The sequence below is a fragment of the Drosophila kikkawai genome, chromosome X (genome assembly GCF_030179895.1).
Source record: "Drosophila kikkawai strain 14028-0561.14 chromosome X, DkikHiC1v2, whole genome shotgun sequence".
Lineage (NCBI taxonomy): Eukaryota > Metazoa > Arthropoda > Insecta > Diptera > Drosophilidae > Drosophila > Drosophila kikkawai.
In genome coordinates this window covers 13327174-13346998 of record NC_091733.1, presented here as the reverse complement: position 1 = coordinate 13346998, position 19825 = coordinate 13327174, and the positions used below count along the sequence as shown (strand labels likewise).

At 44.1% G+C, this 19825-nt stretch overlaps 4 protein-coding genes across 9 annotated transcripts; 2 read left to right on the top strand and 2 right to left on the bottom strand.

The window, feature by feature from the left end:
- Positions 1-724: 724 nt before the first annotated feature.
- On the bottom strand, positions 725-8444 carry LOC108079453 (enolase-phosphatase E1). 3 transcript variants are annotated; one of them, XM_017173788.3, is made up of 3 exons: positions 8222-8444; positions 1842-2735; positions 725-1539 (listed from the first exon to the last, which is right to left on the bottom strand). In XM_017173788.3, the coding sequence occupies exons 2-3, from the start codon at positions 2725-2727 to the stop codon at positions 965-967; spliced, it is 1461 nt and encodes a 486-aa protein (XP_017029277.1). In that variant the 5' UTR covers positions 2728-2735; positions 8222-8444; the 3' UTR covers positions 725-964. The 3 variants fall into 3 exon arrangements, with proteins under 3 accessions (XP_017029277.1, XP_017029280.1, XP_017029278.1); XM_017173791.3 differs by lacking the exon at positions 8222-8444 and adding an exon at positions 2841-2915; XM_017173789.3 differs by lacking the exon at positions 8222-8444 and having other exon boundaries at positions 1842-2801.
- Positions 5547-7764, top strand: LOC108079454 (uncharacterized). Its single transcript, XM_017173792.2, has 2 exons — positions 5547-5837; positions 5895-7764. The coding sequence occupies exons 1-2, from the start codon at positions 5584-5586 to the stop codon at positions 5965-5967; spliced, it is 327 nt and encodes a 108-aa protein (XP_017029281.1). The 5' UTR covers positions 5547-5583; the 3' UTR covers positions 5968-7764.
- Positions 8445-10411: 1967 nt separating the features above from the next.
- On the bottom strand, positions 10412-12821 carry VhaAC39-1 (V-type proton ATPase subunit VhaAC39-1). The gene is made up of 3 exons (XM_017173722.3): positions 12451-12821; positions 11403-11911; positions 10412-11326 (listed from the first exon to the last, which is right to left on the bottom strand). Exons 1-3 carry the CDS (start codon positions 12575-12577, stop codon positions 10910-10912), a joined length of 1053 nt encoding a protein of 350 aa, XP_017029211.1. The 5' UTR covers positions 12578-12821; the 3' UTR covers positions 10412-10909.
- A 370-nt stretch (positions 12822-13191) lies between these two features.
- LOC108079396 (uncharacterized) lies at positions 13192-19609 on the top strand. Of its 4 annotated transcripts, none has more exons than XR_011445489.1 (3): positions 13192-15901; positions 17155-17310; positions 17531-17757. XR_011445489.1 is itself a non-coding variant. In XM_017173720.3 (3 exons), the coding sequence occupies exons 1-3, from the start codon at positions 14276-14278 to the stop codon at positions 19040-19042; spliced, it is 2889 nt and encodes a 962-aa protein (XP_017029209.1). In that variant the 5' UTR covers positions 13192-14275; the 3' UTR covers positions 19043-19609. The 4 variants fall into 4 exon arrangements, 2 of the variants coding, with proteins under 2 accessions (XP_017029209.1, XP_017029208.1); XR_001770867.3 differs by lacking the exons at positions 17155-17310; positions 17531-17757 and adding exons at positions 16221-16305; positions 16370-17107; XM_017173720.3 differs by lacking the exon at positions 17155-17310 and having other exon boundaries at positions 13192-15154; positions 15404-15901; positions 17531-19609.
- The last annotated feature ends 216 nt before the right edge of the window (positions 19610-19825 follow it).

Genomic DNA, 19825 nt, shown 5'->3' with positions numbered 1-19825 from the left:
ACATATATATGTATATGCGCAAAAATATTTATGACTTGCAGTTTATTTCTTGGGAACTGGAATTGGGATTTGCTAATTAAGGAATGCCATAGATCCAGAATCTGGAATCCATCACGCCCAGCCACGATGCGCATAGTTTCTAATTAAAAGTTGCTCCGGCGCAGAGTTTGACAAATGGTGCGGCCGGCACTTAATCAACTCGAAAAATGTGTGTGCTCCGGAGGCCTTGAATGGAAGCCTAGGACACTGGGACACTGGGAAGAAGCGGGAGTGAGTCCATAAATGGACTAATCTAAATGCCAGAGATGCCAGGGGTGGCCAGAGATGAGAGTCTGCGGTAAAGTGGAAGATGTTAGGTGGAAAGGGCATTAATTATTCAGGGCATACACTGCTCAAAAAGTTTGATTCAAATGTGAAATGTGAAGAAACCAAAGAAAAACTAAGGACATGTTGTCTTTCCTACCAATTTCCTTTCTACTGGAAATTCACCCCCTTTGTGTATATCTGTATATTTTGAGAAATTATATTATATTTTTTCTGCTCTTTTGTGGCTTTTTTACATCCTGTCAAGAAACGGAGGACTCAGTGTGTTTACAAATGCAGTCTTAACCGCTGCACATTTTGTGGTGAGTCCTAGCTTATTGCCAGGACAGGTAATTATTGCACATTATTTATGCAAGGGACAGGTGTCATCTGCCTAGGAGAGGTAATAAAGAAACCTTGGTTACATTTTTCCACATATTTTTTTTTATTCGTTATTCGTTAAGAAGTTTAAAAAATAAATAAGAACTAACATTTAGCTGATGACGCGGTTCGAATAAATAGCAAATAAATAAGTGTGAATTTCAGATTCAGGGGATTCCCTAGGCACTAAAGTAAGTCTAACTTCCGGTTCCCGGCCAGCTGCGGCGGTACAAGGTATTTACACTGTTGCCCAGCATGTTGGCAAACTCGCGCTGGCCGCTCAGTTGAAAAAATCCAGGATACCGTTGAGCAGCTCGTAGGCGAAGCCCGTCTCCTCGGTTGCCTCTGCGGCTGCCTTCTTCTTCTTGTTCTTTTTCGCCTTCTTCGACTTCTTGGCCTTGGGAGTGGTGGAGTCCAGGTCAGCGGTGCCAGGAGCTGAAGTCACCTCACCCTCGACGGCAGCCGGGAGTGCGGCCTCATCTGCGGCGGCAGCGGCAGAGGCAGCCTCATCCTTGGCAGGAACGCTGGCAGCAGGAGCACCCGCCTCGTCCTTGCTCTGAGCCAGCTGAGTCTCCACCTGACCATCGGTGCTCACATGCTCCCGGGTCTGATCAGCAGCAGCGGCGGCAGCGGCAGCCGCTGGCTTCTTGGCCGGCTTCTCATCCTCGTCGTCGTCCAGCTCGTCCAGGAGCCCGGCCAGACTGAAGCCGCCATAGTCAGCGTCCTCGGGGGCCTCGGCATCGTCGTCCTCGGCATAGTCTTCGGTGTCATCATCGTCATCGGTATCGGCATCGGCATCGTTGTCGCTTTCGCTGTCATAGTCATCGTCCTCGTCCTCGTCGTCGTCGCCACCAGCTTTGGAATTGAAATAAAAATATTGATATTGTTAGATACTTTTATGCAATATATTTTAATATTAACAATTGTATAATATATATTTTTAAAAATTATTTCTAGGGCGATATAACCCTTAAAAAGTTAAGCTAGGTTCCACTAGGCGAATACGTAACATTTCAGAAATATTACGCATACGCCACGTTAGCTCTCCAAGTTCTAATTTTCAAGAGAATTCATATTTATTTAACTTGATTTCGTTTTTCAGATTTATTTAGCTTGAATTAATTGATTTATATGTTTAACTTGAAGGTAAGACTCACCGGCAAAGCCAAAGATATCATCATCATCATCGTCATCATCGTCCGAGCTCGCTGGCTTCACGGGCAACGGCTCCGCCTCGGCCACCCGCAGACCCTCCGGACCGAACTTGAAGCAGGAGACGCGCAGCGAGGCCTCCACCTCCTCGTCGGAGCGCAGCTCGAAGGCCAGGCAGGCCTTGAAGTCCTTGGACTCCTTGGAGCGCGACAACCCATAGACGCGGCCACAGAACTGAGAGTAGCCGCCGGGCAGGCCCACACAGATGGGACGGGCCCGCTTGCTGGAGATGCGGCGCGAGGCCAGGGTAAGGCCTCCATACTTCAAAGACACATTCATCTCGTCGTTGCCCAGGTAGGCGATCCTGGCACAGCCCTGGCTGGTCAGCAGCGGCAGTCCAAACTTGCGGCAGCAGTCGCATTGCGACTCCGAGCACTTGCAGTACTTGCTGATGGGATTCTCCGGCTTGGCAGTGGTGCTGGGCACCTTTGGTGGCTTGGTAACGGCGGCGGCAGTGGCAGCTGCCTCGGGAGCAGCCTCAGCCACAGGAGTTTCCACAGCAGCAGCAGCAGCGGGAGCGGGAACAGCAGCAGTGGCCACTTCTGGCACAGCAGCTGCCGCATTGGTGGACTCCACATCAGCGCTGGTTATCTCATTGGCACTCTCATCAATCACTGGGACAGCTGCGTCCACCACATCCTCCACCTTTGGCGGCTCAGACTCTGGTGGCGCCACATTAGGATCGATCTCCTCGGGCGGTAAATCCAGTTGCTTAAAGTTCTCCGATATCTTGTCCGTGCGCCGGAAAACGGTCTTGGCCTCCAGCTGGACGATGGCAGTGCTGGCCACCAGCAGGAGCACTAAGACTAGGTTTTTCCGGTAGCTAGTCATTATGGAAACTAAAAATATAAAGGAAAAACATTATAGTGTTAATTTTGAGGGATATTTTCAAAAGAGTTTGAAGTTTAAAAAAAAAATTGGAAAAAAGAGATTTTTCAGTAAACCTAAATTAATTGTAATATTTTCCTCCAGTTTTTTTCTTTTTTTAATGTTATGGTTTGTAAATTATTCATTCTCTGACAATTAAAAAACAAAAAACTACTAGAAAATGTAGAACATTCAAGAAAAATGAAACAGAAAATTCAGTGAATCCCTCAGAAAATCAAAAGAAAAGTAAAGCGATTCCGGGGTAGCTCAATACCATAAATACCCAAAGGTATTCCATGGAGTCAACAAGCTCCGAATCGTCGCTTTCAAGTGGCCAGCGATTAAGTTTCACCGCATTCTTTCTTCGCTTTTTTTTCATGCCTTTTGCTTTTCGCAAAAGAAATGGATTTAAATAAATATTGACATAATTTCTTTCACTCCGCTCATCTTCAACTGCCTCCGAAATGCAAAGTAAACAAATTAAAGACCAAAAATCAATGGCTACCCAAAAAAAGAAAAACAATAATAACGAAAGCGAAAAGCAGTCCAAAAACGAGAGTGAAATCTCCTCTGTCTTCGGTTGCAAAGTTATTTAATTGACGAACTGGGTTAGCCTCATTAGAATAGCCACGAAAATGCCCCATTCATTCACTCCACAATCCGAGGAGAGCCAACAAGTCGGAGCTCGTCGCCAACTCAAACGCGGCCCCGAGGCTTGGAGGAGGAGGAGGTAGAGGAGGAGGTAGAGGAGGAGCACGGGGAGTCACCGTCAACCGCTGCTGGCAAAGTGAAATTTTCAGCTATTGACTCACTGTGCCGCGACCCAAGAGATGTCCGAATCAATTAGCGGCTCTTAACTGGAGCTCAACTGGCGCTGGAGAAACCCAGGGCAGAACTATTTAAAGACAAATAAATATGCGTTGTGTATATATGTATATTGTGGCAGGGGTGCCCATGCCAAGTCTCCTCCAGCTGCTCTCAAAAGTTCAAAAACAATTTGGAGTATTCTCTCTTGGCTCTGCCCAGCCTTTATAGTATAAGAATAAGAATAGTGGTAAGAAACTTAAAGAATCTAATTTGTAGTTGGATTGTCTATAAAGCTACACTGTGAGAAATCAGATATTCGTTGTGTGGAAAATTATAACAAATTCCCTCTTTGTTGCCAATTGCCAATATTTTTGGGTAGAAGAAATTTTCTTATTTGAAAATTAGTTTTTTTATTATTATATTTTTGTTCATTTTTTTTTTTTTTATTAAATTATTATTAATAAATAATTTTTTGATTTTTATAGTATAATTTATATATTATAGTATAATTAATAATTTCATTAATATATATTATATTTTTGATTAATATTTGCAGCAAAATTGTTAATCTATATTATTAATATTTTAACTATTATTATTGGTCAAATATAATATAAATTTATGTTTTTTTTGGGTTAAATGTGATATTTTTTATTCTTAAAAATTCTATTAATAGGACAAACGTGTAAATTAAATACCATTTTTCTTTAATCTCGACAAATAAAAAATAAATATAATATATTTTCAAATTTGATATAGTATACCTATATAATATTTAAGTTTTCTCCTCAATCTATGTAAAGTCACAAATACATGCCATGGGTGAGTGGACTTTTAGGATTTAAAATATGTTAGAGCTCTCCAGAAATAAAAAATATAGAGTACAATCCTATTCTTACTATATAATATATCAATTATATATAAAGTATATCTCTATTCATACTATATTAGATTTGTAGGACCTGAAACCCCATGCTTAACTGGTGGATTCTGTGGCCAAGTATCTGCTGGGAAAGTAACCCTCATTCATTCATTCATAACACTCTCTCACATGTCTCATCATCTCTCACAGCGACGAATCCGTGTAAACTATTTATATTTATTTTTTTTAACGATCGCGTTGTTCTCGTTTTTAGTGACCGTCCTCTTTGTTTTTACAAAATCCCTTAATCTACGATCAGTCTCTTATCGATAGCTTTACAATAGCTGGTCACACTAAGGCGCGCAACCTTAAAAATTAGGGGTTTACAAAAGCTTGTTTTTATTTTAATTGACTGTTTTTAGATATGTTATAATTTGCCCATGCACTTGGCTATTTTTAAAGATTCTATGATTCCTATGATTTCTTTGCGGACTGCGCCTCTCACCAGAGATGACAGCTTTTCAAGTACCTTAGTATTTATTATAAAATATCGAAAAAATACCGAACATATGAATTGATGAAATCTTTTGCTGAATACGATGAAATCTTTGGATGATCACCATGAAATATTTCGATGATGACCATGAAATACGATGAAATCTTTGGATGATCACCATGAAATATTTTGATGTTGATGTACGTCGGAGCGGCGGAATTTATCTGATTAGAATTTGAATATGTTCCAGGCGCATGCAAACTACGAATTTATGTGTTTATTCGATACGATAATAATAATTTATTATCCGAAATGAATTCCGATTCAGCACTCGCTGCGTATGTTGTTCAAGTTGAGCTTCTGCGGTTCCTCGAGTAAAGTGTAACTTAAGCTTACATCATTTAATACATATAATTTACACAATGAACATTAAAGTAAATAAGCATGTTTGTATTATATATTATCGGTATAAGTTATAAAATATATTTATTATTTATACTACATATTCCTTTGTTAATTTCCTAATATTAAAATTCAATTTTACGCGGCATTATGTCGATAATATATCAGATTTACCCTAGTCGTGATCGAAATGCCAATCGACATCGAATTTATAAACAATCTAAAAAACAGAGAAGGAAGAACTCGCGTCGTAATGGATTTTAGAAATATGATTTCGCAGACTCCTACGGGAAAACAATTGTCGGAATATCAGCTAAATTTGCTGAGTAAAAACAATATAGAAACCCTGTTCGATTTCCACGAGACTGCCGAAAAGAAACTCCACGAATTGTTGGCCATCCCAATGGAGTCTGTGCTGGAAATTAAGAAGGAGCTGGCGGAACTTTCGCTGAGGCAATCACAGGTGGAGGGCACTCCTGAAGTGGAGTATGGCACGGGCATTGAAAAGTGAGTCCTTGATGTATTTTCCCAGGATAATGATGCACAGTTTTAAAAACCGATCAGATTGGACAAGTTGCTGGACTCCGTGGATCAGCCTTCTGCTTGGCTGGATGTGGCTGTGTGGATGGCCATGTGACCCAGTTGGTGGTCGCAGAGCTAGTATTTGGGCAAAGAAAGTGTGCAGGCGGCCAAATATGGCAGCCGAAGAGGTAGCCAGAGGCAAGTCCAAGTCGGACTTGTCCGAGTCTAGAATAAATGCTGATAATATGGCCAGTTGGGCCAGTTACTCTTTGGAAGCAGTATAAATGGCCAAGAGACTTCCTTTAAGGGCTCCTCCTGCCATCACTTGGGTTAATCTTTCCTACAGAGTTGGCCACAGAATGTGGGCCGTATTAACCGTTGAAACTGGTCACACACACACACACGCATTCATAATTTCTCCCACTTCCCATTGGAAATTCCAATGCGTTACCGTATAACCCATTACAAAGAGTCCAGTTAATTTGCATGTTTTGGGAGAGCGAATGGAGTGTGGAGATAGGAGAGTGGAGAGTGGAGAGTGGAGCTAAGAGAAAGAGAGAGAGGGAGAGGGAAGAGAGCTGCCCCCACGTGTGCGGCGTGTTCTCCCTCGCACTCCGTTTGTTTTTCGAGCGCATTTTCGAATTTTGTCAATAAATTATAACGGTTGTGAAAAGTTATTAGCATTAATTAATTATTAAACGCTTAGGAAAATAGAAAGTGAGGCAGGCATTGGTGAGGCCTTAGTGTTTTTTTTTATTGAAAATTATCATAAGAGGGGGAGGTCGTCGCCGTAGCTTACATCGAAATCGAAACCGAAATCAAACTGTTAATTATTCGGCGCGGCAGCGAAAGTGTCTGTGTCTGCGAAAATTCCGTAAAGATTTCTTTTGATTTCGAATCATTAGGCTTTTGTCCTCTTTTTTCTTGATTACGAAACCCATCGCGGCTCGATTATGCTAAGCAGTTTGTCAGACTTTTACATCCTTTAGTTTTTTTTTTTTCTTTTTTTTTGTTTGGATTTATATAACACACATGCATAACCCAAAGGAAATTTGCATAATTTTGATTCTGCTTTTGGAGATTTTTTCTTCTTTGGTTTTTTTTTCAAGCTCGATTTGCTGTGTGTGTGTGTGTGCTTAACACTTTCTTCGCTGAGTGTGTGTGGGTGAAATCTCCAGCAGAAAGCCAGAAGAGGCAGAAGCAGCACAAGAAGAAGAGGCAAAAGAGGCAGAGGTGAAAAAAATCAAAGTTACCATAACAAGACAAAGAGAGATAGGAAGAGGGAGAGGCAGCGGGAGAGGAGACCCATGCCAAAATTAAGGTTAAGTTCTTTAATGCAGCCAACGGTGAAATTTTTGATTTGGTTTGCTATTCGCGTGGGCCGTGGGTTAATAGAGGGTTAAAGCGCCCGAAAAAGGGGGCCAGCATTTCCGGTCAAGGCTGAACCGATGGACCAGAAAATTACCCAGTTTAAAGCTGGGCAAAAAACCTGGGATTTCCCTTCGGCCTAATATTTAACTACATTTTTTGAGTACAATCAAATTTAATATTAGTTTAAAAAAATATTGGGCATAAATAAAATAATATATAATTTTTTGATATATTTTATAATAAAACTAAATATACTTGAGGCAAAAATATATAATAAGAATCATAAAAATCGTTAAATTTACCCCAAATATTAAAATAAAAATGAAAAGAAAATTCTTTACAAATACAGAATTTATAAAAAAATATTATCTTGTAAATTAAAAGAATTTCGTTACCAGTTTGTGTCTAACTTTTTAGTGTTTGTCTTTAGCAATTAGCTAGGCACAGCTGGTTAAGAGACCTCCGGAGCCAGCAGAGCCACCATTAACCATTAACCCACAGCAACCAGCTGGGGCAACAATCGGACAGACAGTTCCACTTTCCAGCCAAACAGCACCCGGGGAGCCCGAGTCCCCGCGTCTTCAGACAGCGAAGAATGCGACGTTGTAGAAAGTAAAACGAAGAACGCGTTTCTTTTGTTTTGCCAAATTCAAATAAATTAATGACAAGGCAAGGAAGAATGCGAGCTACGTAGATGGAGATCTGAAGAGTTAGGAGCCAGAAACCGAAACGGAATCCCAGTCGAAGACGAAGACCAAGTCGTATTCAAAGTCGGAGCCAAACTGGTTGACACAATTTCACGGCGACTTTTACGTGCAATTGCCTCGGCCTCGGCTTTGGCTTTGGCTTTGACTGTGGCTTTGGCTTCACTTTTGGCTTTTCCTGGTCTGCCAGCCATCATCATTATTGGCCCCGTTAAGTGCTCGGTGTATGTTCTGCAACTGCCGACCGCATTTCACCTGTCTTTACACTTACACAAACTCTACTTGCCTCTTTACCTAAGACTTGGTTATCCTGGTTATCCTGGTATCCACACACTTGCACTTGAAAACACAAACAAAAAAAGGGCAACTCCCGGTTAACTATTTATTTATTATTACGGAAGCCAGCACTAAAAAAAATGAGCTTGTAGTAGATATTAGTTTATGATTTTTGAGCGCGCGCTTTGAGAGAAGCTGACTTCGGCTGGGTGCCTTTTAAATATGTGAACTCAACGCTCGGAGACGCGGAACTCGACTGCGCGGAGTTGGTGCCACCAGGCCAGAGTTATGGGCGCGAGTCCACAGGTTCGGGGCCACCAGCTGATCGAGCTCCAACTCCAACAACAAAGCCAGCTTTCTTTTCGCCTCCCATCGAACGTGTTGTGAGTCGCGGTCTTCCGCCTTCTGCTCGTACAGCAGGTAGCTGTTTCGACCTGACCGGTGGGGCCACCTGATCCAGCCGATCCACGCAGTAGGCCAAAATGCATAACCAAATCCAATTCCAAAGCCTAACGGTATGGCGGCGGATCTATGGGCACGTAGCACGTAGAAACACTAAGAGAAAAACTTTAAACTGGGGATGCAGTTCGAAGGGAAAAGTTTGAAATGATAAATAAAAGTGATTAATATTAAAAATATGATAAATATGAGTATAAAAAATATTAATATAAAACAATATATAAATTAAAAAAAAAAAATTATATATAAAAAGTCTATATCATATTGTTAATTTTGATATATCGAATATTGCATTTATGTAATTCGAGAGAAAAATTATGATATATTATGTATTGATCGTGCTTAATATCCTATAAAAAAATACCTTAAACTTATGTACACTGTATATTAATATTCTACTTATTGAAAAATATCGCGGTTAACTTTTAAACATTTTTTATTATCTTGTTCCAATAAAAACATCATTCCAATAAAAAAAATATAAATTAAAGCAATTAAATAAATAAACAATCAAATTCAGAGGTAAACTCGCATAAATATTTTTTAAGTGCATTTAAAGACCAGCACTTCCTGCTCCTCTCAGCTACAAATGGAGGCTCCTTTGTCTAGGTAGCCGATGGATCACCATGATGATGAATAATCAGCCACACCCTGTGAATTATAAAGACCTTGAAAAAAAACCAAGGAACGACGACAAAGAAAAACTCCATTGCAACCGAGGGATATCCATCCAGAGACACACCTGTAAGCTGTCAACTCATCCATAGACTTTTTTATCATTCTGTCAGCTTCAGGAGTCATGCCAAGAAAGGTGACTAAGAGAAGAGCTTACAAAACTGAAAAGGAAATAAATACAATATTTTCTATAATATGTACTTTAGCTTCAATTCAGTTTAGTTTTCTACTCCTCCATAAATTATTCCAACTTTATGATAAAATAGAGGCTTTGCCCCGGCCTGTGGATGTAATAGGGAAGAGCTTTCTACGGCAACAAAAAACCAGTTTCGACGTCTTTTATCCAATATTTATATAACCCTATAACGACGACGACTCGTGATTATTATTTGTCTAATCGATTGACATTTCAGGCTTTGGCTAATGAAGAAGCATCCAAAAAACGTACCTCCTATTCACAAGAAAAAAAACAACATATTTAATTTAAAATTAAATTATGCAAAATAAAAACGAACAAAACAAGAAAGTGGCTAGAGTTAGTTCAAAGACAATATGGTTGTTTTTTGGAAAGGTTATTTCGGTGTTTTAGCTAGCTGTCTTTCTGGAAAATATAGAAATATCCTTAAGAGAGTCTATAAGTTGATATAAAAATCTATGTTTAAATTAATATTATGTTTAATATATAGGATTAATATAAACAAAATTAGATAATTTTATTAAGGCTGTTGGGTTATTTTTTAATTAAAAGCTGTTCTTTAAGTTCTTTAAATTTTTTAAATTGGTGGAATGATATAGAAGAATAAAACTAAATTAATTTAGTTGAAAATTTATCAATATTTTTAAATAAAATTTGTTTCATTAAAATATCACTATGTTTAATCGAGAAAAACTGTGTCAAAGTCCGATATGCCAGCTGTACCAATAATTAAGATCGTCACTGTGTACAACGAAAAGTTCAAAACAATATTAAGAGCGATACTTTTATTTATACTCCGACTCTTCTCTCGCGGCATTCCTCCATAGCTCACTTCCCAAAACTCATCAAAAAGTAAATAAATAATTAAAAAGAAAGCCTTGTTTAAGGGAATGTTTGAAAACATGTTTTAATAATTGATTTATCATTCACATATGTGGTTTTTATGTTCTTTATGTTGTTTGTTGCTGTATATGTATGCATTTGTTCTATATAGTAGTTAACATATGGGCGCTGATGCTTTCTTCTTTCTTTTCTACAATCAATTTGAACTGCTTTCGTTCTTTTCGATCATTTATAATTATACATATGTACACAAACACGATAGATATAGATATCTCCCGAATACATATATATATATAGTTAGGCCAATCGGGGAGAGAGTGGCGGAGAAAACGGAGGACACTTTGAACACTTGACAAAATCATAATAATACTCGTAACAAAACCACATACAGCGTATCATAATATATAATATACATTAAACAATTGCATAACAAGGGTATGGGAGGGGGGACGAACGAATAGAAAAAAAAAACACAACATCTTGAAAGGCAGGAGAAAAAAACACGTATAATAATTATTTTGGAGCCATTGCACTTAAAAGATGGGTATGTAGTTGTCGATTTTGGCGCGATGCTTCTGGGCGACGCACTCGGCGATCCAGACAATGTTGCGGCACTCCTGCTCCTTGAGCTTGAGGTACGCATAGAAGACGCCAAAGTGGAACTGCTGCAAGAATGCGTACACGTTCAGCTTCACCTCGTGCTCGAAGAACTTGTCCTCCAGCGTCTTGTCCCCGGGATTGTTGCCAGAGCCATCGAACAGGGCAGCATACTCTGCATAATACTCGGCCACGGTCTTCACCTGCTCGTAGTCATCGGCCCGAGCGAGGGCGGCCAGACCATCGGGGTACATTTTGCCGCAGTTGGGATACAGCTTGGCACGGTCATCCTTTGACAGCTCCGTGCCAAAGGAGTTGATGGTGATGATGATAGCACGACGATCGGCCTCAAACTGCAAGGGAAAATTGGACAAGTTAATAAGAGGACAACTGGGAATGGAAAGCAAAATTGTTGTAAGTATAACTCACAGCCAAGATCTCGCACATGACATCGGCGGTGGCGCCGCCCATGTTCTTGCAGAAGTTATAGAATGCCTCCAAATATGCCTTGTAGAGCGTGTTCCGGATGATCTCAATGTTCATCTCGTCCAGATCCTGCTCCGAAATGCAGTCGACGAAGAAGGGAGCTAGCGGTGTGTCCACCAGCACTGCGTTGTACAGCTCCGCTGGCGTCGAGGCCACATGGATAGCCTCCATCTGCTCAAAGCTGCCCAGCGGATGGCATTTGGGTATCAGCTCCGAAATGGGACGCTGGTGCAGCGTGCCAGTGATCAGCAGAATGATGTTATCGATCATATAGCCGTAGGTGATGAAGTCCAGGAAGTTGGACAGCGGCTCGACGGCATGGTTGCGCATGTGCTGGAACTCAATTACCAGCTTCTCGCGCAGCTTGTCGTCGATGACGGAGACGGACAGCGGCGAGGGTTCGTTGGCCAGAAAGCTGCCATAGTCCGTGCCCTGCAGGTGCAGCTTTAAATCTGCAAAAGAAGGGAGTGGTAAGTATAACGCATTCTTTTCTAAGCTATTTGGCTATTTAAGAGCGGAAAAAACCCTATTACTGTATTTCTTTGTAAAGTTTATACTTTTTGGGGGTTATGTTATGTTTAAAAATTCAATGGCATTCAGAGAATATGTTAAATATGCTTGGAATATCACAAAATCAAGCCACAGTAAGGGTTTTTCAACCCCCAAGAAATTTCTTTTTTCTTGCTCCAAAATACAAGTGAAAAATTGATCCACCTGTTTTGTGTTATCCCCATTATGTTTATATTTCCAGCCAGAGCTGGTAATACCATTGCTATGAACGTTTTTCCGAAAATTCTCATTTAAAAAAACTGCGAAAAAACGTCAACAAATCACAAGACAAGCTTACACACACATACGCAGGCATAACAGCAGTGCATACACACACACGAACGCTGTTATCGGCCTGGTCATGTGACCGTGCGGGCGTGTGCGTGTGGGGGAAATGTGTAGAGTGGGAGAAAAAGCCCCTCCAGACAAATGGGATACTCACCCTCCAAGGTCTCGCACTGCACCAGGTTCAGGTAATCCGCCTGCTTCAGGATGCCGCACTTGAAGCCTCGGCACAGACCCTCCAGATAGCCATTATCGATGTTGAACATAAATCCCGAGCTGTTCATCTTGACACACGCACACACACAGATTCAGAGTGGGTGGACAGAAAAAAAAACCAAGACGGCGGTGACAAAGAGCCTGCTTTCTGCTGCGGTTACTTGTCGCTTTTTGGCTGCTGCACTCGCTCGAGTTGCGCGAATTGTGTGGCGGAAGGCGTGGAGTTCGACAAACGACGGTGAAAATTTAACTTTTTTTCCTTCTGTATCGATTGGGAGTCATATGATTTCCACTAGAGATGGGCCCGCACAGAGTTGCAAAAACGTTAACGTCCCTATCGATAAAATGCGAAATCGATTGACACTATTTTCTAAAATCGGAGTTTTTATTTTTCGGGAGTGGGACAGCAATTTTGTTAAAGCCGTATTTTTATTTAGAGAATTGAAAAAATGTATTTAATTTATATACAGGGCATAAAATAATGCTTGGAATAAATAAAAAATATTTTTATTTATAATTTGTTATAAAAAGGTGGTAAAATTGGGAAACGAGATGGTGGGAAACTTTGCTGCCCAAAAACGTAACCTATCGATATTCGATAAAAAAAACCGCAGCACAAAGTAAATTAAAAAAATACCTCCAGCGATAGACCGATAATATCTAGGGATGGTAGATCTGTCTTTCAAGCGGACGCATATACATACACACTTTGTGGTTATTTTTTAATGTGTGTTTGTTGACGGCGCAATATTTGCCTGCGCTATTGCCGGAAATTTAGCGCGTTTTTGCCCCCACCTAACTCGTTGGACGCACACACGGTGAGCAGCAGGCGGCGTGTGGGAGTGAAATTTGATGGCGCTGGTAACCAAAACAAGCGCGGCGGCCGCTGATGTGTGGCGGATTCTTATGTGAGGCGATGCCGACATCCCCAGTCCCGGCAGCCAAAGCTCGCATCTTCTTCTCCTTGCGCACCCCGATCAGGAGCGGGGCTTGGAGCGGCGCCACCGAACGATTTGGGGGCGATAAATAAATGCACATTTTGGCGAAAGAAAACAACAAAGATCTCTACGAAAGGCAAAAATAGGAGCGGAAAAAACCACGCACACACGTAAACTTCGCGCTTGTGTGCGTTGGCGGTGTGCAGGTGTGCGTGTATGTGTGTGAGCTGCTTTGCCTGCTGGCGTGCATGTGTGTGTGTATAATCATGTGAAAAATCGATTGGAAGCACTGGCAGCGCAGCAGCAGCGGCGCCAATTGTCGCTTTTGAACAAGAGGAAGAGCGCTTTGTGGAAAGCAGGAAAAGGAACTGGAGGAAACAAGGAACAAGGCGGAACAGGATCCGGAAGTGCGTTGCAAGCAAAAGCGAAAACCGATCGCCGCTGAAGAGACCTCCCAAAGATTGTAAGAGAGCAAAATCGCGGGACCCACAGGCGAGCGAGCAAACTGGGAGAGAGACGGCGCAAGCGGTGGAGAGCACGACGCAGCCAGCCAGCACACACATATTTCTTTATATAACTACCAGGCGCCGCCGCCAATTCGGAAACGGCCGCAAAACAAAACAAACAGAAAGAGCGACGTTTCGGCCATTAGATGCCATCGAAGCGACTGTGGCGATCAGCGAAGCGGCGGCAAGAACAAGAACCAGAGCGGGCAAGAGAAGAGGAGCCAGCACAAACAAGAGAAAAGGAACAAGAACCAGCAAGAGAACCCTGTTGACCTGAACCCGCAGACGACAATTTCGATTGTTGTTCAGGCTTTGACGAATAATGGAACCAGATCCCAATGGGATAAAAATAGAGCCCACACTTGACCACCACCAACAGCAGCAGCAGTACGCGACCCATGTGCTGGCCATCAATGGACCCAACACACGCCTCCTCATCGAGCATCCCTCAGCGCTGTTGGTACCCCTCTCCACGCATCACCAGCAACAGTTACAGCTCCAGCAACAGCAACAACAGCAGCAGCACGTACAGCACCATCAGTTTCAACAGCAGCAGCATCATCTCCAGCAGCAGCAGCAACAGGATCAGCTACAGTTCCAGCATCAGCAGTTGCAACTTACCCTGCCCGCCGGCTACGGCACCCACGCCACTCTAAAGCAACAACAACAACAGCAGCAGGTGCAGCAAGTGCAGGTGCAACAGACACCGGCCGCCACACCGTTGGGACCACCGAGCAGCGTTAGCGCCAGCTCAGCTTCAATTACCGGCACCTCCACGACACACCAGCAGCGCTGGAACGAGAGTCCCGAGGCACGCCAGCGCCGCCTGGCCAGAAATGCTGAAAGGATGCGCGAGCGGCGACAGCGCGAAAGTGAAGAGGAGTACCGAAAGCGATTGCTACGCAACGCCGAGGCCAATAGGCAGCGGCGACAGAACGAGTCGGAGATTGAGCGGGCCATGCGGCTGGTTCGGAATGCGGCCAGGCAGCGCCTACGCCGAGCCATGGAGTCGCCCGATCAGCGGGCGAAGCGTCTGGCCAAGCTGGCCGAAAGGATGCGCATGTATCGGGCCAGCGAGACGTCCGATCAGCGCAAGCTGCGACTGGCCGAGATGGCGGCCAGGGCGCGTCAGCGGATCGCCAATGAGTCGCCGGAGGAGCGGAAGGAAAGACTGAGAAAGCTGAACGACTACGCCAAAAAGGTCAGAGAAAAGAAGAAGGTACTGAAGCATGTGGTGCACAGTGGCGGTGGCGGCGGTGGATCGTCGTCGGTGCTAATCACAACGCCGACGTCGTCCTCCTCCTCGTCAACGGAGCTGCACCAGCACCATCAGCACCACCAGCAGCAGCATCAGCAGCAACAGCAGCAGCAGGTGCTGGCTGTTGCAGCAGCGGCAGCCGCAGCGGCGGCAGCCAATTGTACTAACGAACACACTATCAATCTAAACCAGGCGTCGACATCGGACAACGGAGGAGGAGCTGGCACGCCCCAGCCCACGGCCGAGGATCAGCAGCAGCAGCATCTGGTCACAGCAGCCGCTTACCAGCAGCATCAGGCCCTGGCTGGAGTGGAGTACATGGGCCAGGGCATGTTCCTTACACCCGGATCCCTGCGCGGTCCCATGCAGCTCAAGCAGGAGCCCCTGACTCCACAGCAGCAACAGCAGAACCAGATAAACCAGCAACAGTTGCAGCAGCAACAGCAGCGATACACCATCGCCGCCGGGCAGCAGCAACAGGTGACTGCCGCTCTACTCGAGGGCACCGAGCCTGGTAGCATTTTTGTCCAGCAAATTTATGGCGATGATGGAGGCACCGGCAAGGGTAGCGGCACGGCCACCAAGCTGCTGCAGGCGCATGTGCCGCATTTCAGCATTGCCACCACCGGAGCCACCGGTCAGTTGGAGCTCTATCCGCACAAATATTCCGCCAAGAAGCAGGAACTTCAGGTGCGTATGCAGCAGCAGCGGAAAAGGGATCAGTGATCAGGGATCAGGGATCTGAAAAGCGATCATAGGGGGGGGCTAACCCAACACACACCACACATACAAACACACACACAAAATAGGGCTACAATAATTAATACCCAAGGAGTTTAAGGGATGGGTATTTAGGGGGCACAGCATAATACTATTTTGCGATAACTTTTCGATATTTTAAAGTTGTAGATATTTCTGATATGTCGCAGTTTTCCTTCCGATATACATCCCTTTACGAGGCAACCTGTATAATGCACACCATAAATGTTTCCTTTCTCTGATTCTCCAGTTGCAGAGAGCCAATGAAAAGTAACCCAGAGTTGCTTTGGATAACTGGCGCTCCAAGCTCTCTCTTCTCTCTCCCCCTTTCTCTGGTAAACTATGAAATTTTCGAAAATCAACTCAAAGAAAAGAACATTCAAATATTATTCCTTGCAGTTGGCGAATTCAACTGCTGGATTGATAATTGAAACAGACAGAATATGTTTAAGGAAGCGAAGGAAGAGTGCCTGCTCAGCCTTCTCCATTTCGTTGAGGAGAATTCTCCTTTCTTCTTCCTAGAAAGACCCGTATAATATTCATTGCGGGACACTTGTTTAATCTATTTTGTTGTTTTCTTTTTTTTTTTTTTCGTTAATAATATACAACTTAACCCCCTAGTTTCTAGAGTGTAGATAAATGTAGCCTTGTAAAAACCAACAAACAAAGATATGAAATATGAAAGAATCAAAAAACAAACCAATATGTTTTTTATTCGCTTCGAAAAACAAAAAAGAGATTGAAATGTAATTAAATTAAGTGTGTTGTGTGTGTTCCCCCTAACTCTTTTATTTTTAAAATAAAACAAAATGTGCAACAGAAATATCCCATACCTAAAACTGTCAAAAGACTTTTAAGTTTGTATAAAAATAATAGATTTTAATAACGATTTTTAAACGATTATTAATGCCTTGCCAGCTGTAGGATCTTAAATGTTTTATATTGTTTATTTTGAGGGCAATCCAAAAGTAAAGCTTTAAGTAAAAACAACGTAGCCTTCTTCGGTCTTCTTATATAAATACTTGAATATTCAAAATGAATCGATTATGGTTCCATGAAACTCTTCTACCAATGCTTTCACTTTCTAAGTGAAATTTCGCTGTAAAGTTCTGCAGCTTGTTTGTAAAAAAGAAGGTCACAGAATGACCTTACAGACTGACTTATCTGGAACTATATACCATCAGATGCAGCAAGATAGCAAGCTAACGAATACAGTCCCCAAAAGTGACAAGTTCTCGGGATGAGCCGACCCAAACGGAGGCAGAAGAGAGTGGCTCGAAGATCGAACTGTAGCAAGTGTTCGCCTCTGTGGGTGATCGTATGGGGCAGCCCTGCTACAGGTGAATACTTGACATTTTGCAAAATTTAAAGTAAATAAAGTTTAAAGAGCTCAAAACTCTTGAAAATGAGGTAAAAGTGAGCCTAAATCGAGATTTTCGTGGAGGTTTATTGAGAAATAAAAACCCAGAACCCACTCATCCATTACCTTTCCTCTTTTTCTCTCTCTCTCTCTCTCTCCCTTTCTCTCTCTCTCTCTCTCTCTCCGTGTCCCTTTTGCAGTCGGACAACGATGCTCCCGGCTCGGGATCGAGCGGCAACGATAACAGCGGGTCTGTTAGTCTAGGCCACAGCGAGACCAAGGTTATCGTCACCACGGGGGATCATCAGAAGCTGCTTAAGGCGGCAACGACGACAACAACAACGCCGCTGTACAACCAATTCCCCTACTTGGCCACCTTTCCAACGGCGGGCAACACGGCCAGCGGCAGCACCACGGCAACGACAACGGCGGCCGGAACAACGGCAACGGGCGGCACCACCACCTACTATCCGATGTACCACAATGGCTTCCAGATTGGTATAGGACCAAATGCGGTGCCACCGCCCTTTACGCCTGTACACTTTGCCAATGCCAGCGGCGGCAACAGTCCCACCGGGGGCCAGTACAACATCCTGGCGACGACTACGAATCCTACACTCACAGTGACCGCCGGTCTAGGACAACAGCAGCAGGAGCAGCAGCAGCAGCAGCAACAGCAACCGCAGCAACATATTGTGACCACTACGCCGGGCAGGGGCAGGCCAAGAAAGCATCCGCTGCCCCACGAGGAGCAGCTGAAGGTGAACAGTCTCTTGGAGCAGGAGCTTAATCAGATGCTGGCCGTTCCACAGCTGGCCACGAACACCCCGCGGAGGGGCAGGCCCCTCTCCCAGCCAACGCAGCAGCAGCAGGATCTCGGCCAGATACATGTACATTCCACCGCCGATGGCGATAACCGGACGCCAGTGACGCCGCGACGCAGTGGTGCGAACAAATACGAGACGGAGGAGGAGAAGCGCCTTCGGCTGGACAAGATGGCCGCCCATCAGCGTGCTGTGCGGGCCAATGAAACCCCCGAGCAGCGGGCCACGCGACTTCAGAAGCTCAGTGAACGGGCGCGCCTGAAGCGGGCCCAAATCCGTGCCACCGAGAACACAGAGGAGCGCAAGGAGCGGCTATCCAAGCAGGCGGAATATGCGCGCATGCGACGCATGCGCAGCCACACGCCGCGGAGCAGCAGTGCCACCAGCGCTGAGTTCCGGGCCAAAACCGAGGAGGAGGAGGACGACGACGAGGAGGACACGAGCACGGAACAGTTGTACGAAAGCGAACCAGTCACAGCCACGGGCAGCGATGGAGGTGGCGGTGGTGGATTTGTGGCCGGCGTTAAGACGGACAACCAACTGGAGGATGGCGATGGCTCTAATGAGCTGCCGCCACTGCAGCTGCAACAGCACGAGCTGCAACAGTTGGCGCAGCAGCAGCACTCGCATCACGAGGCGATTGTGTTGAACCAACAACAACAACAGCAGCAGCACCGACTGGTTGCCATCAATCAGCACCAGCCGCCCCATCCGGGATTCAGCAAGCTGCAAGTGGCAGGCGGTTCAGCAGCGGCAGCAGCAGTGACTTCAACAGCAGCGTCGGCAACGGGAGCAGCTGGCTCTGGCGGCGGCAATGGAACCGGGGCGCCTGAGAACAACGACATGCTGAAAATACTCGAGCCGATCATTGTCATGAAGACCAAATGAGGAACACGGCGGCGTCACAACGCCACCAGTCGCTAGGCGGAGAGCTGTCTAGACGAGGGTGGCCTGGAGGAGGCGAAGGACATAATGCACAAGAAGGATAAGGGGGGAGGGGGAGGAGATATCTGCGCGAATCGATTGTCTATAGTTATGATTAAGAGGATTTTTTTTTAACTCGTTTTAAATGCATGTCGGACGAGGCCAATGTCTTTGACGGCCTTAGAGATTGTAAAAAGCTAAAGCAGATGAAAGAGTCAGGTGCAATAGCTGCTGCTATGTGCGTGTGACTGTGTGTAAGCCAGCCTCCGGGTAATGTGACGCCCCTAGGAGAGACCACCCCCAAAAGAGATCCCACACAAGTCGAGGAAGGAGTGGGAACCCGGAACGCAGGCCATGCAGCTAAACTAGAGAGGTAAGCGAGTGACGAGATCAACTAAACCTAATCCAGAATATGTAGCGCGTAAACAGAGCACTAAGTAGTTGTATGTATTAACTATTAATTTTTTAAATTAGCAAAAAAAAAAAAAAAAAAAAAAAAAATAACAAATAAATCTAATAAGATAATTATTATTTTTATCGATGATTAGTTATATTACCGATATGTCAGGGTGGAACCGTGCAAGGTAAGAACTAACTATATATATCCTATCACGGTGATTCATTACATTTAAAATGTTCAAGCTCTTTCTTTGATCTAAGAAGCACCTGTGCTAGGGATAACAATATCAAACGTTAACGGCCACTGCGCAGCCCTGGTCCTGTCATCGATTATTAGTTGTATTATCG

Bases quoted from the DNA above. Each gene is read 5' to 3' on its own strand.
- LOC108079453 (XM_017173788.3), bottom strand. From the start codon at position 2,727: ATGACTAGCTACCGGAAAAACCTAGTCTTAGTGCTCCTGCTGGTGGCC. The intron at 1,540-1,841 runs GTGAGTCTTACC...TCAATTCCAAAG, and splicing joins TGATATCTTTGGCTTTGCCG to CTGGTGGCGACGACGACGAG.
- LOC108079454 (XM_017173792.2), top strand. From the start codon at position 5,584: ATGGATTTTAGAAATATGATTTCGCAGACTCCTACGGGAAAACAATTG. The intron at 5,838-5,894 runs GTGAGTCCTTGA...AAAACCGATCAG, and splicing joins TATGGCACGGGCATTGAAAA to ATTGGACAAGTTGCTGGACT.
- VhaAC39-1 (XM_017173722.3), bottom strand. From the start codon at position 12,577: ATGAACAGCTCGGGATTTATGTTCAACATCGATAATGGCTATCTGGAG. The intron at 11,912-12,450 runs GTGAGTATCCCA...CTTCTTTTGCAG, and splicing joins GCAGTGCGAGACCTTGGAGG to ATTTAAAGCTGCACCTGCAG. The intron at 11,327-11,402 runs GTGAGTTATACT...TTTCCCTTGCAG, and splicing joins TCATGTGCGAGATCTTGGCT to TTTGAGGCCGATCGTCGTGC.
- LOC108079396 (XM_017173719.3), top strand. From the start codon at position 14,276: ATGGAACCAGATCCCAATGGGATAAAAATAGAGCCCACACTTGACCAC. The intron at 15,902-17,530 runs GTGCGTATGCAG...TCCCTTTTGCAG, and splicing joins CCAAGAAGCAGGAACTTCAG to TCGGACAACGATGCTCCCGG.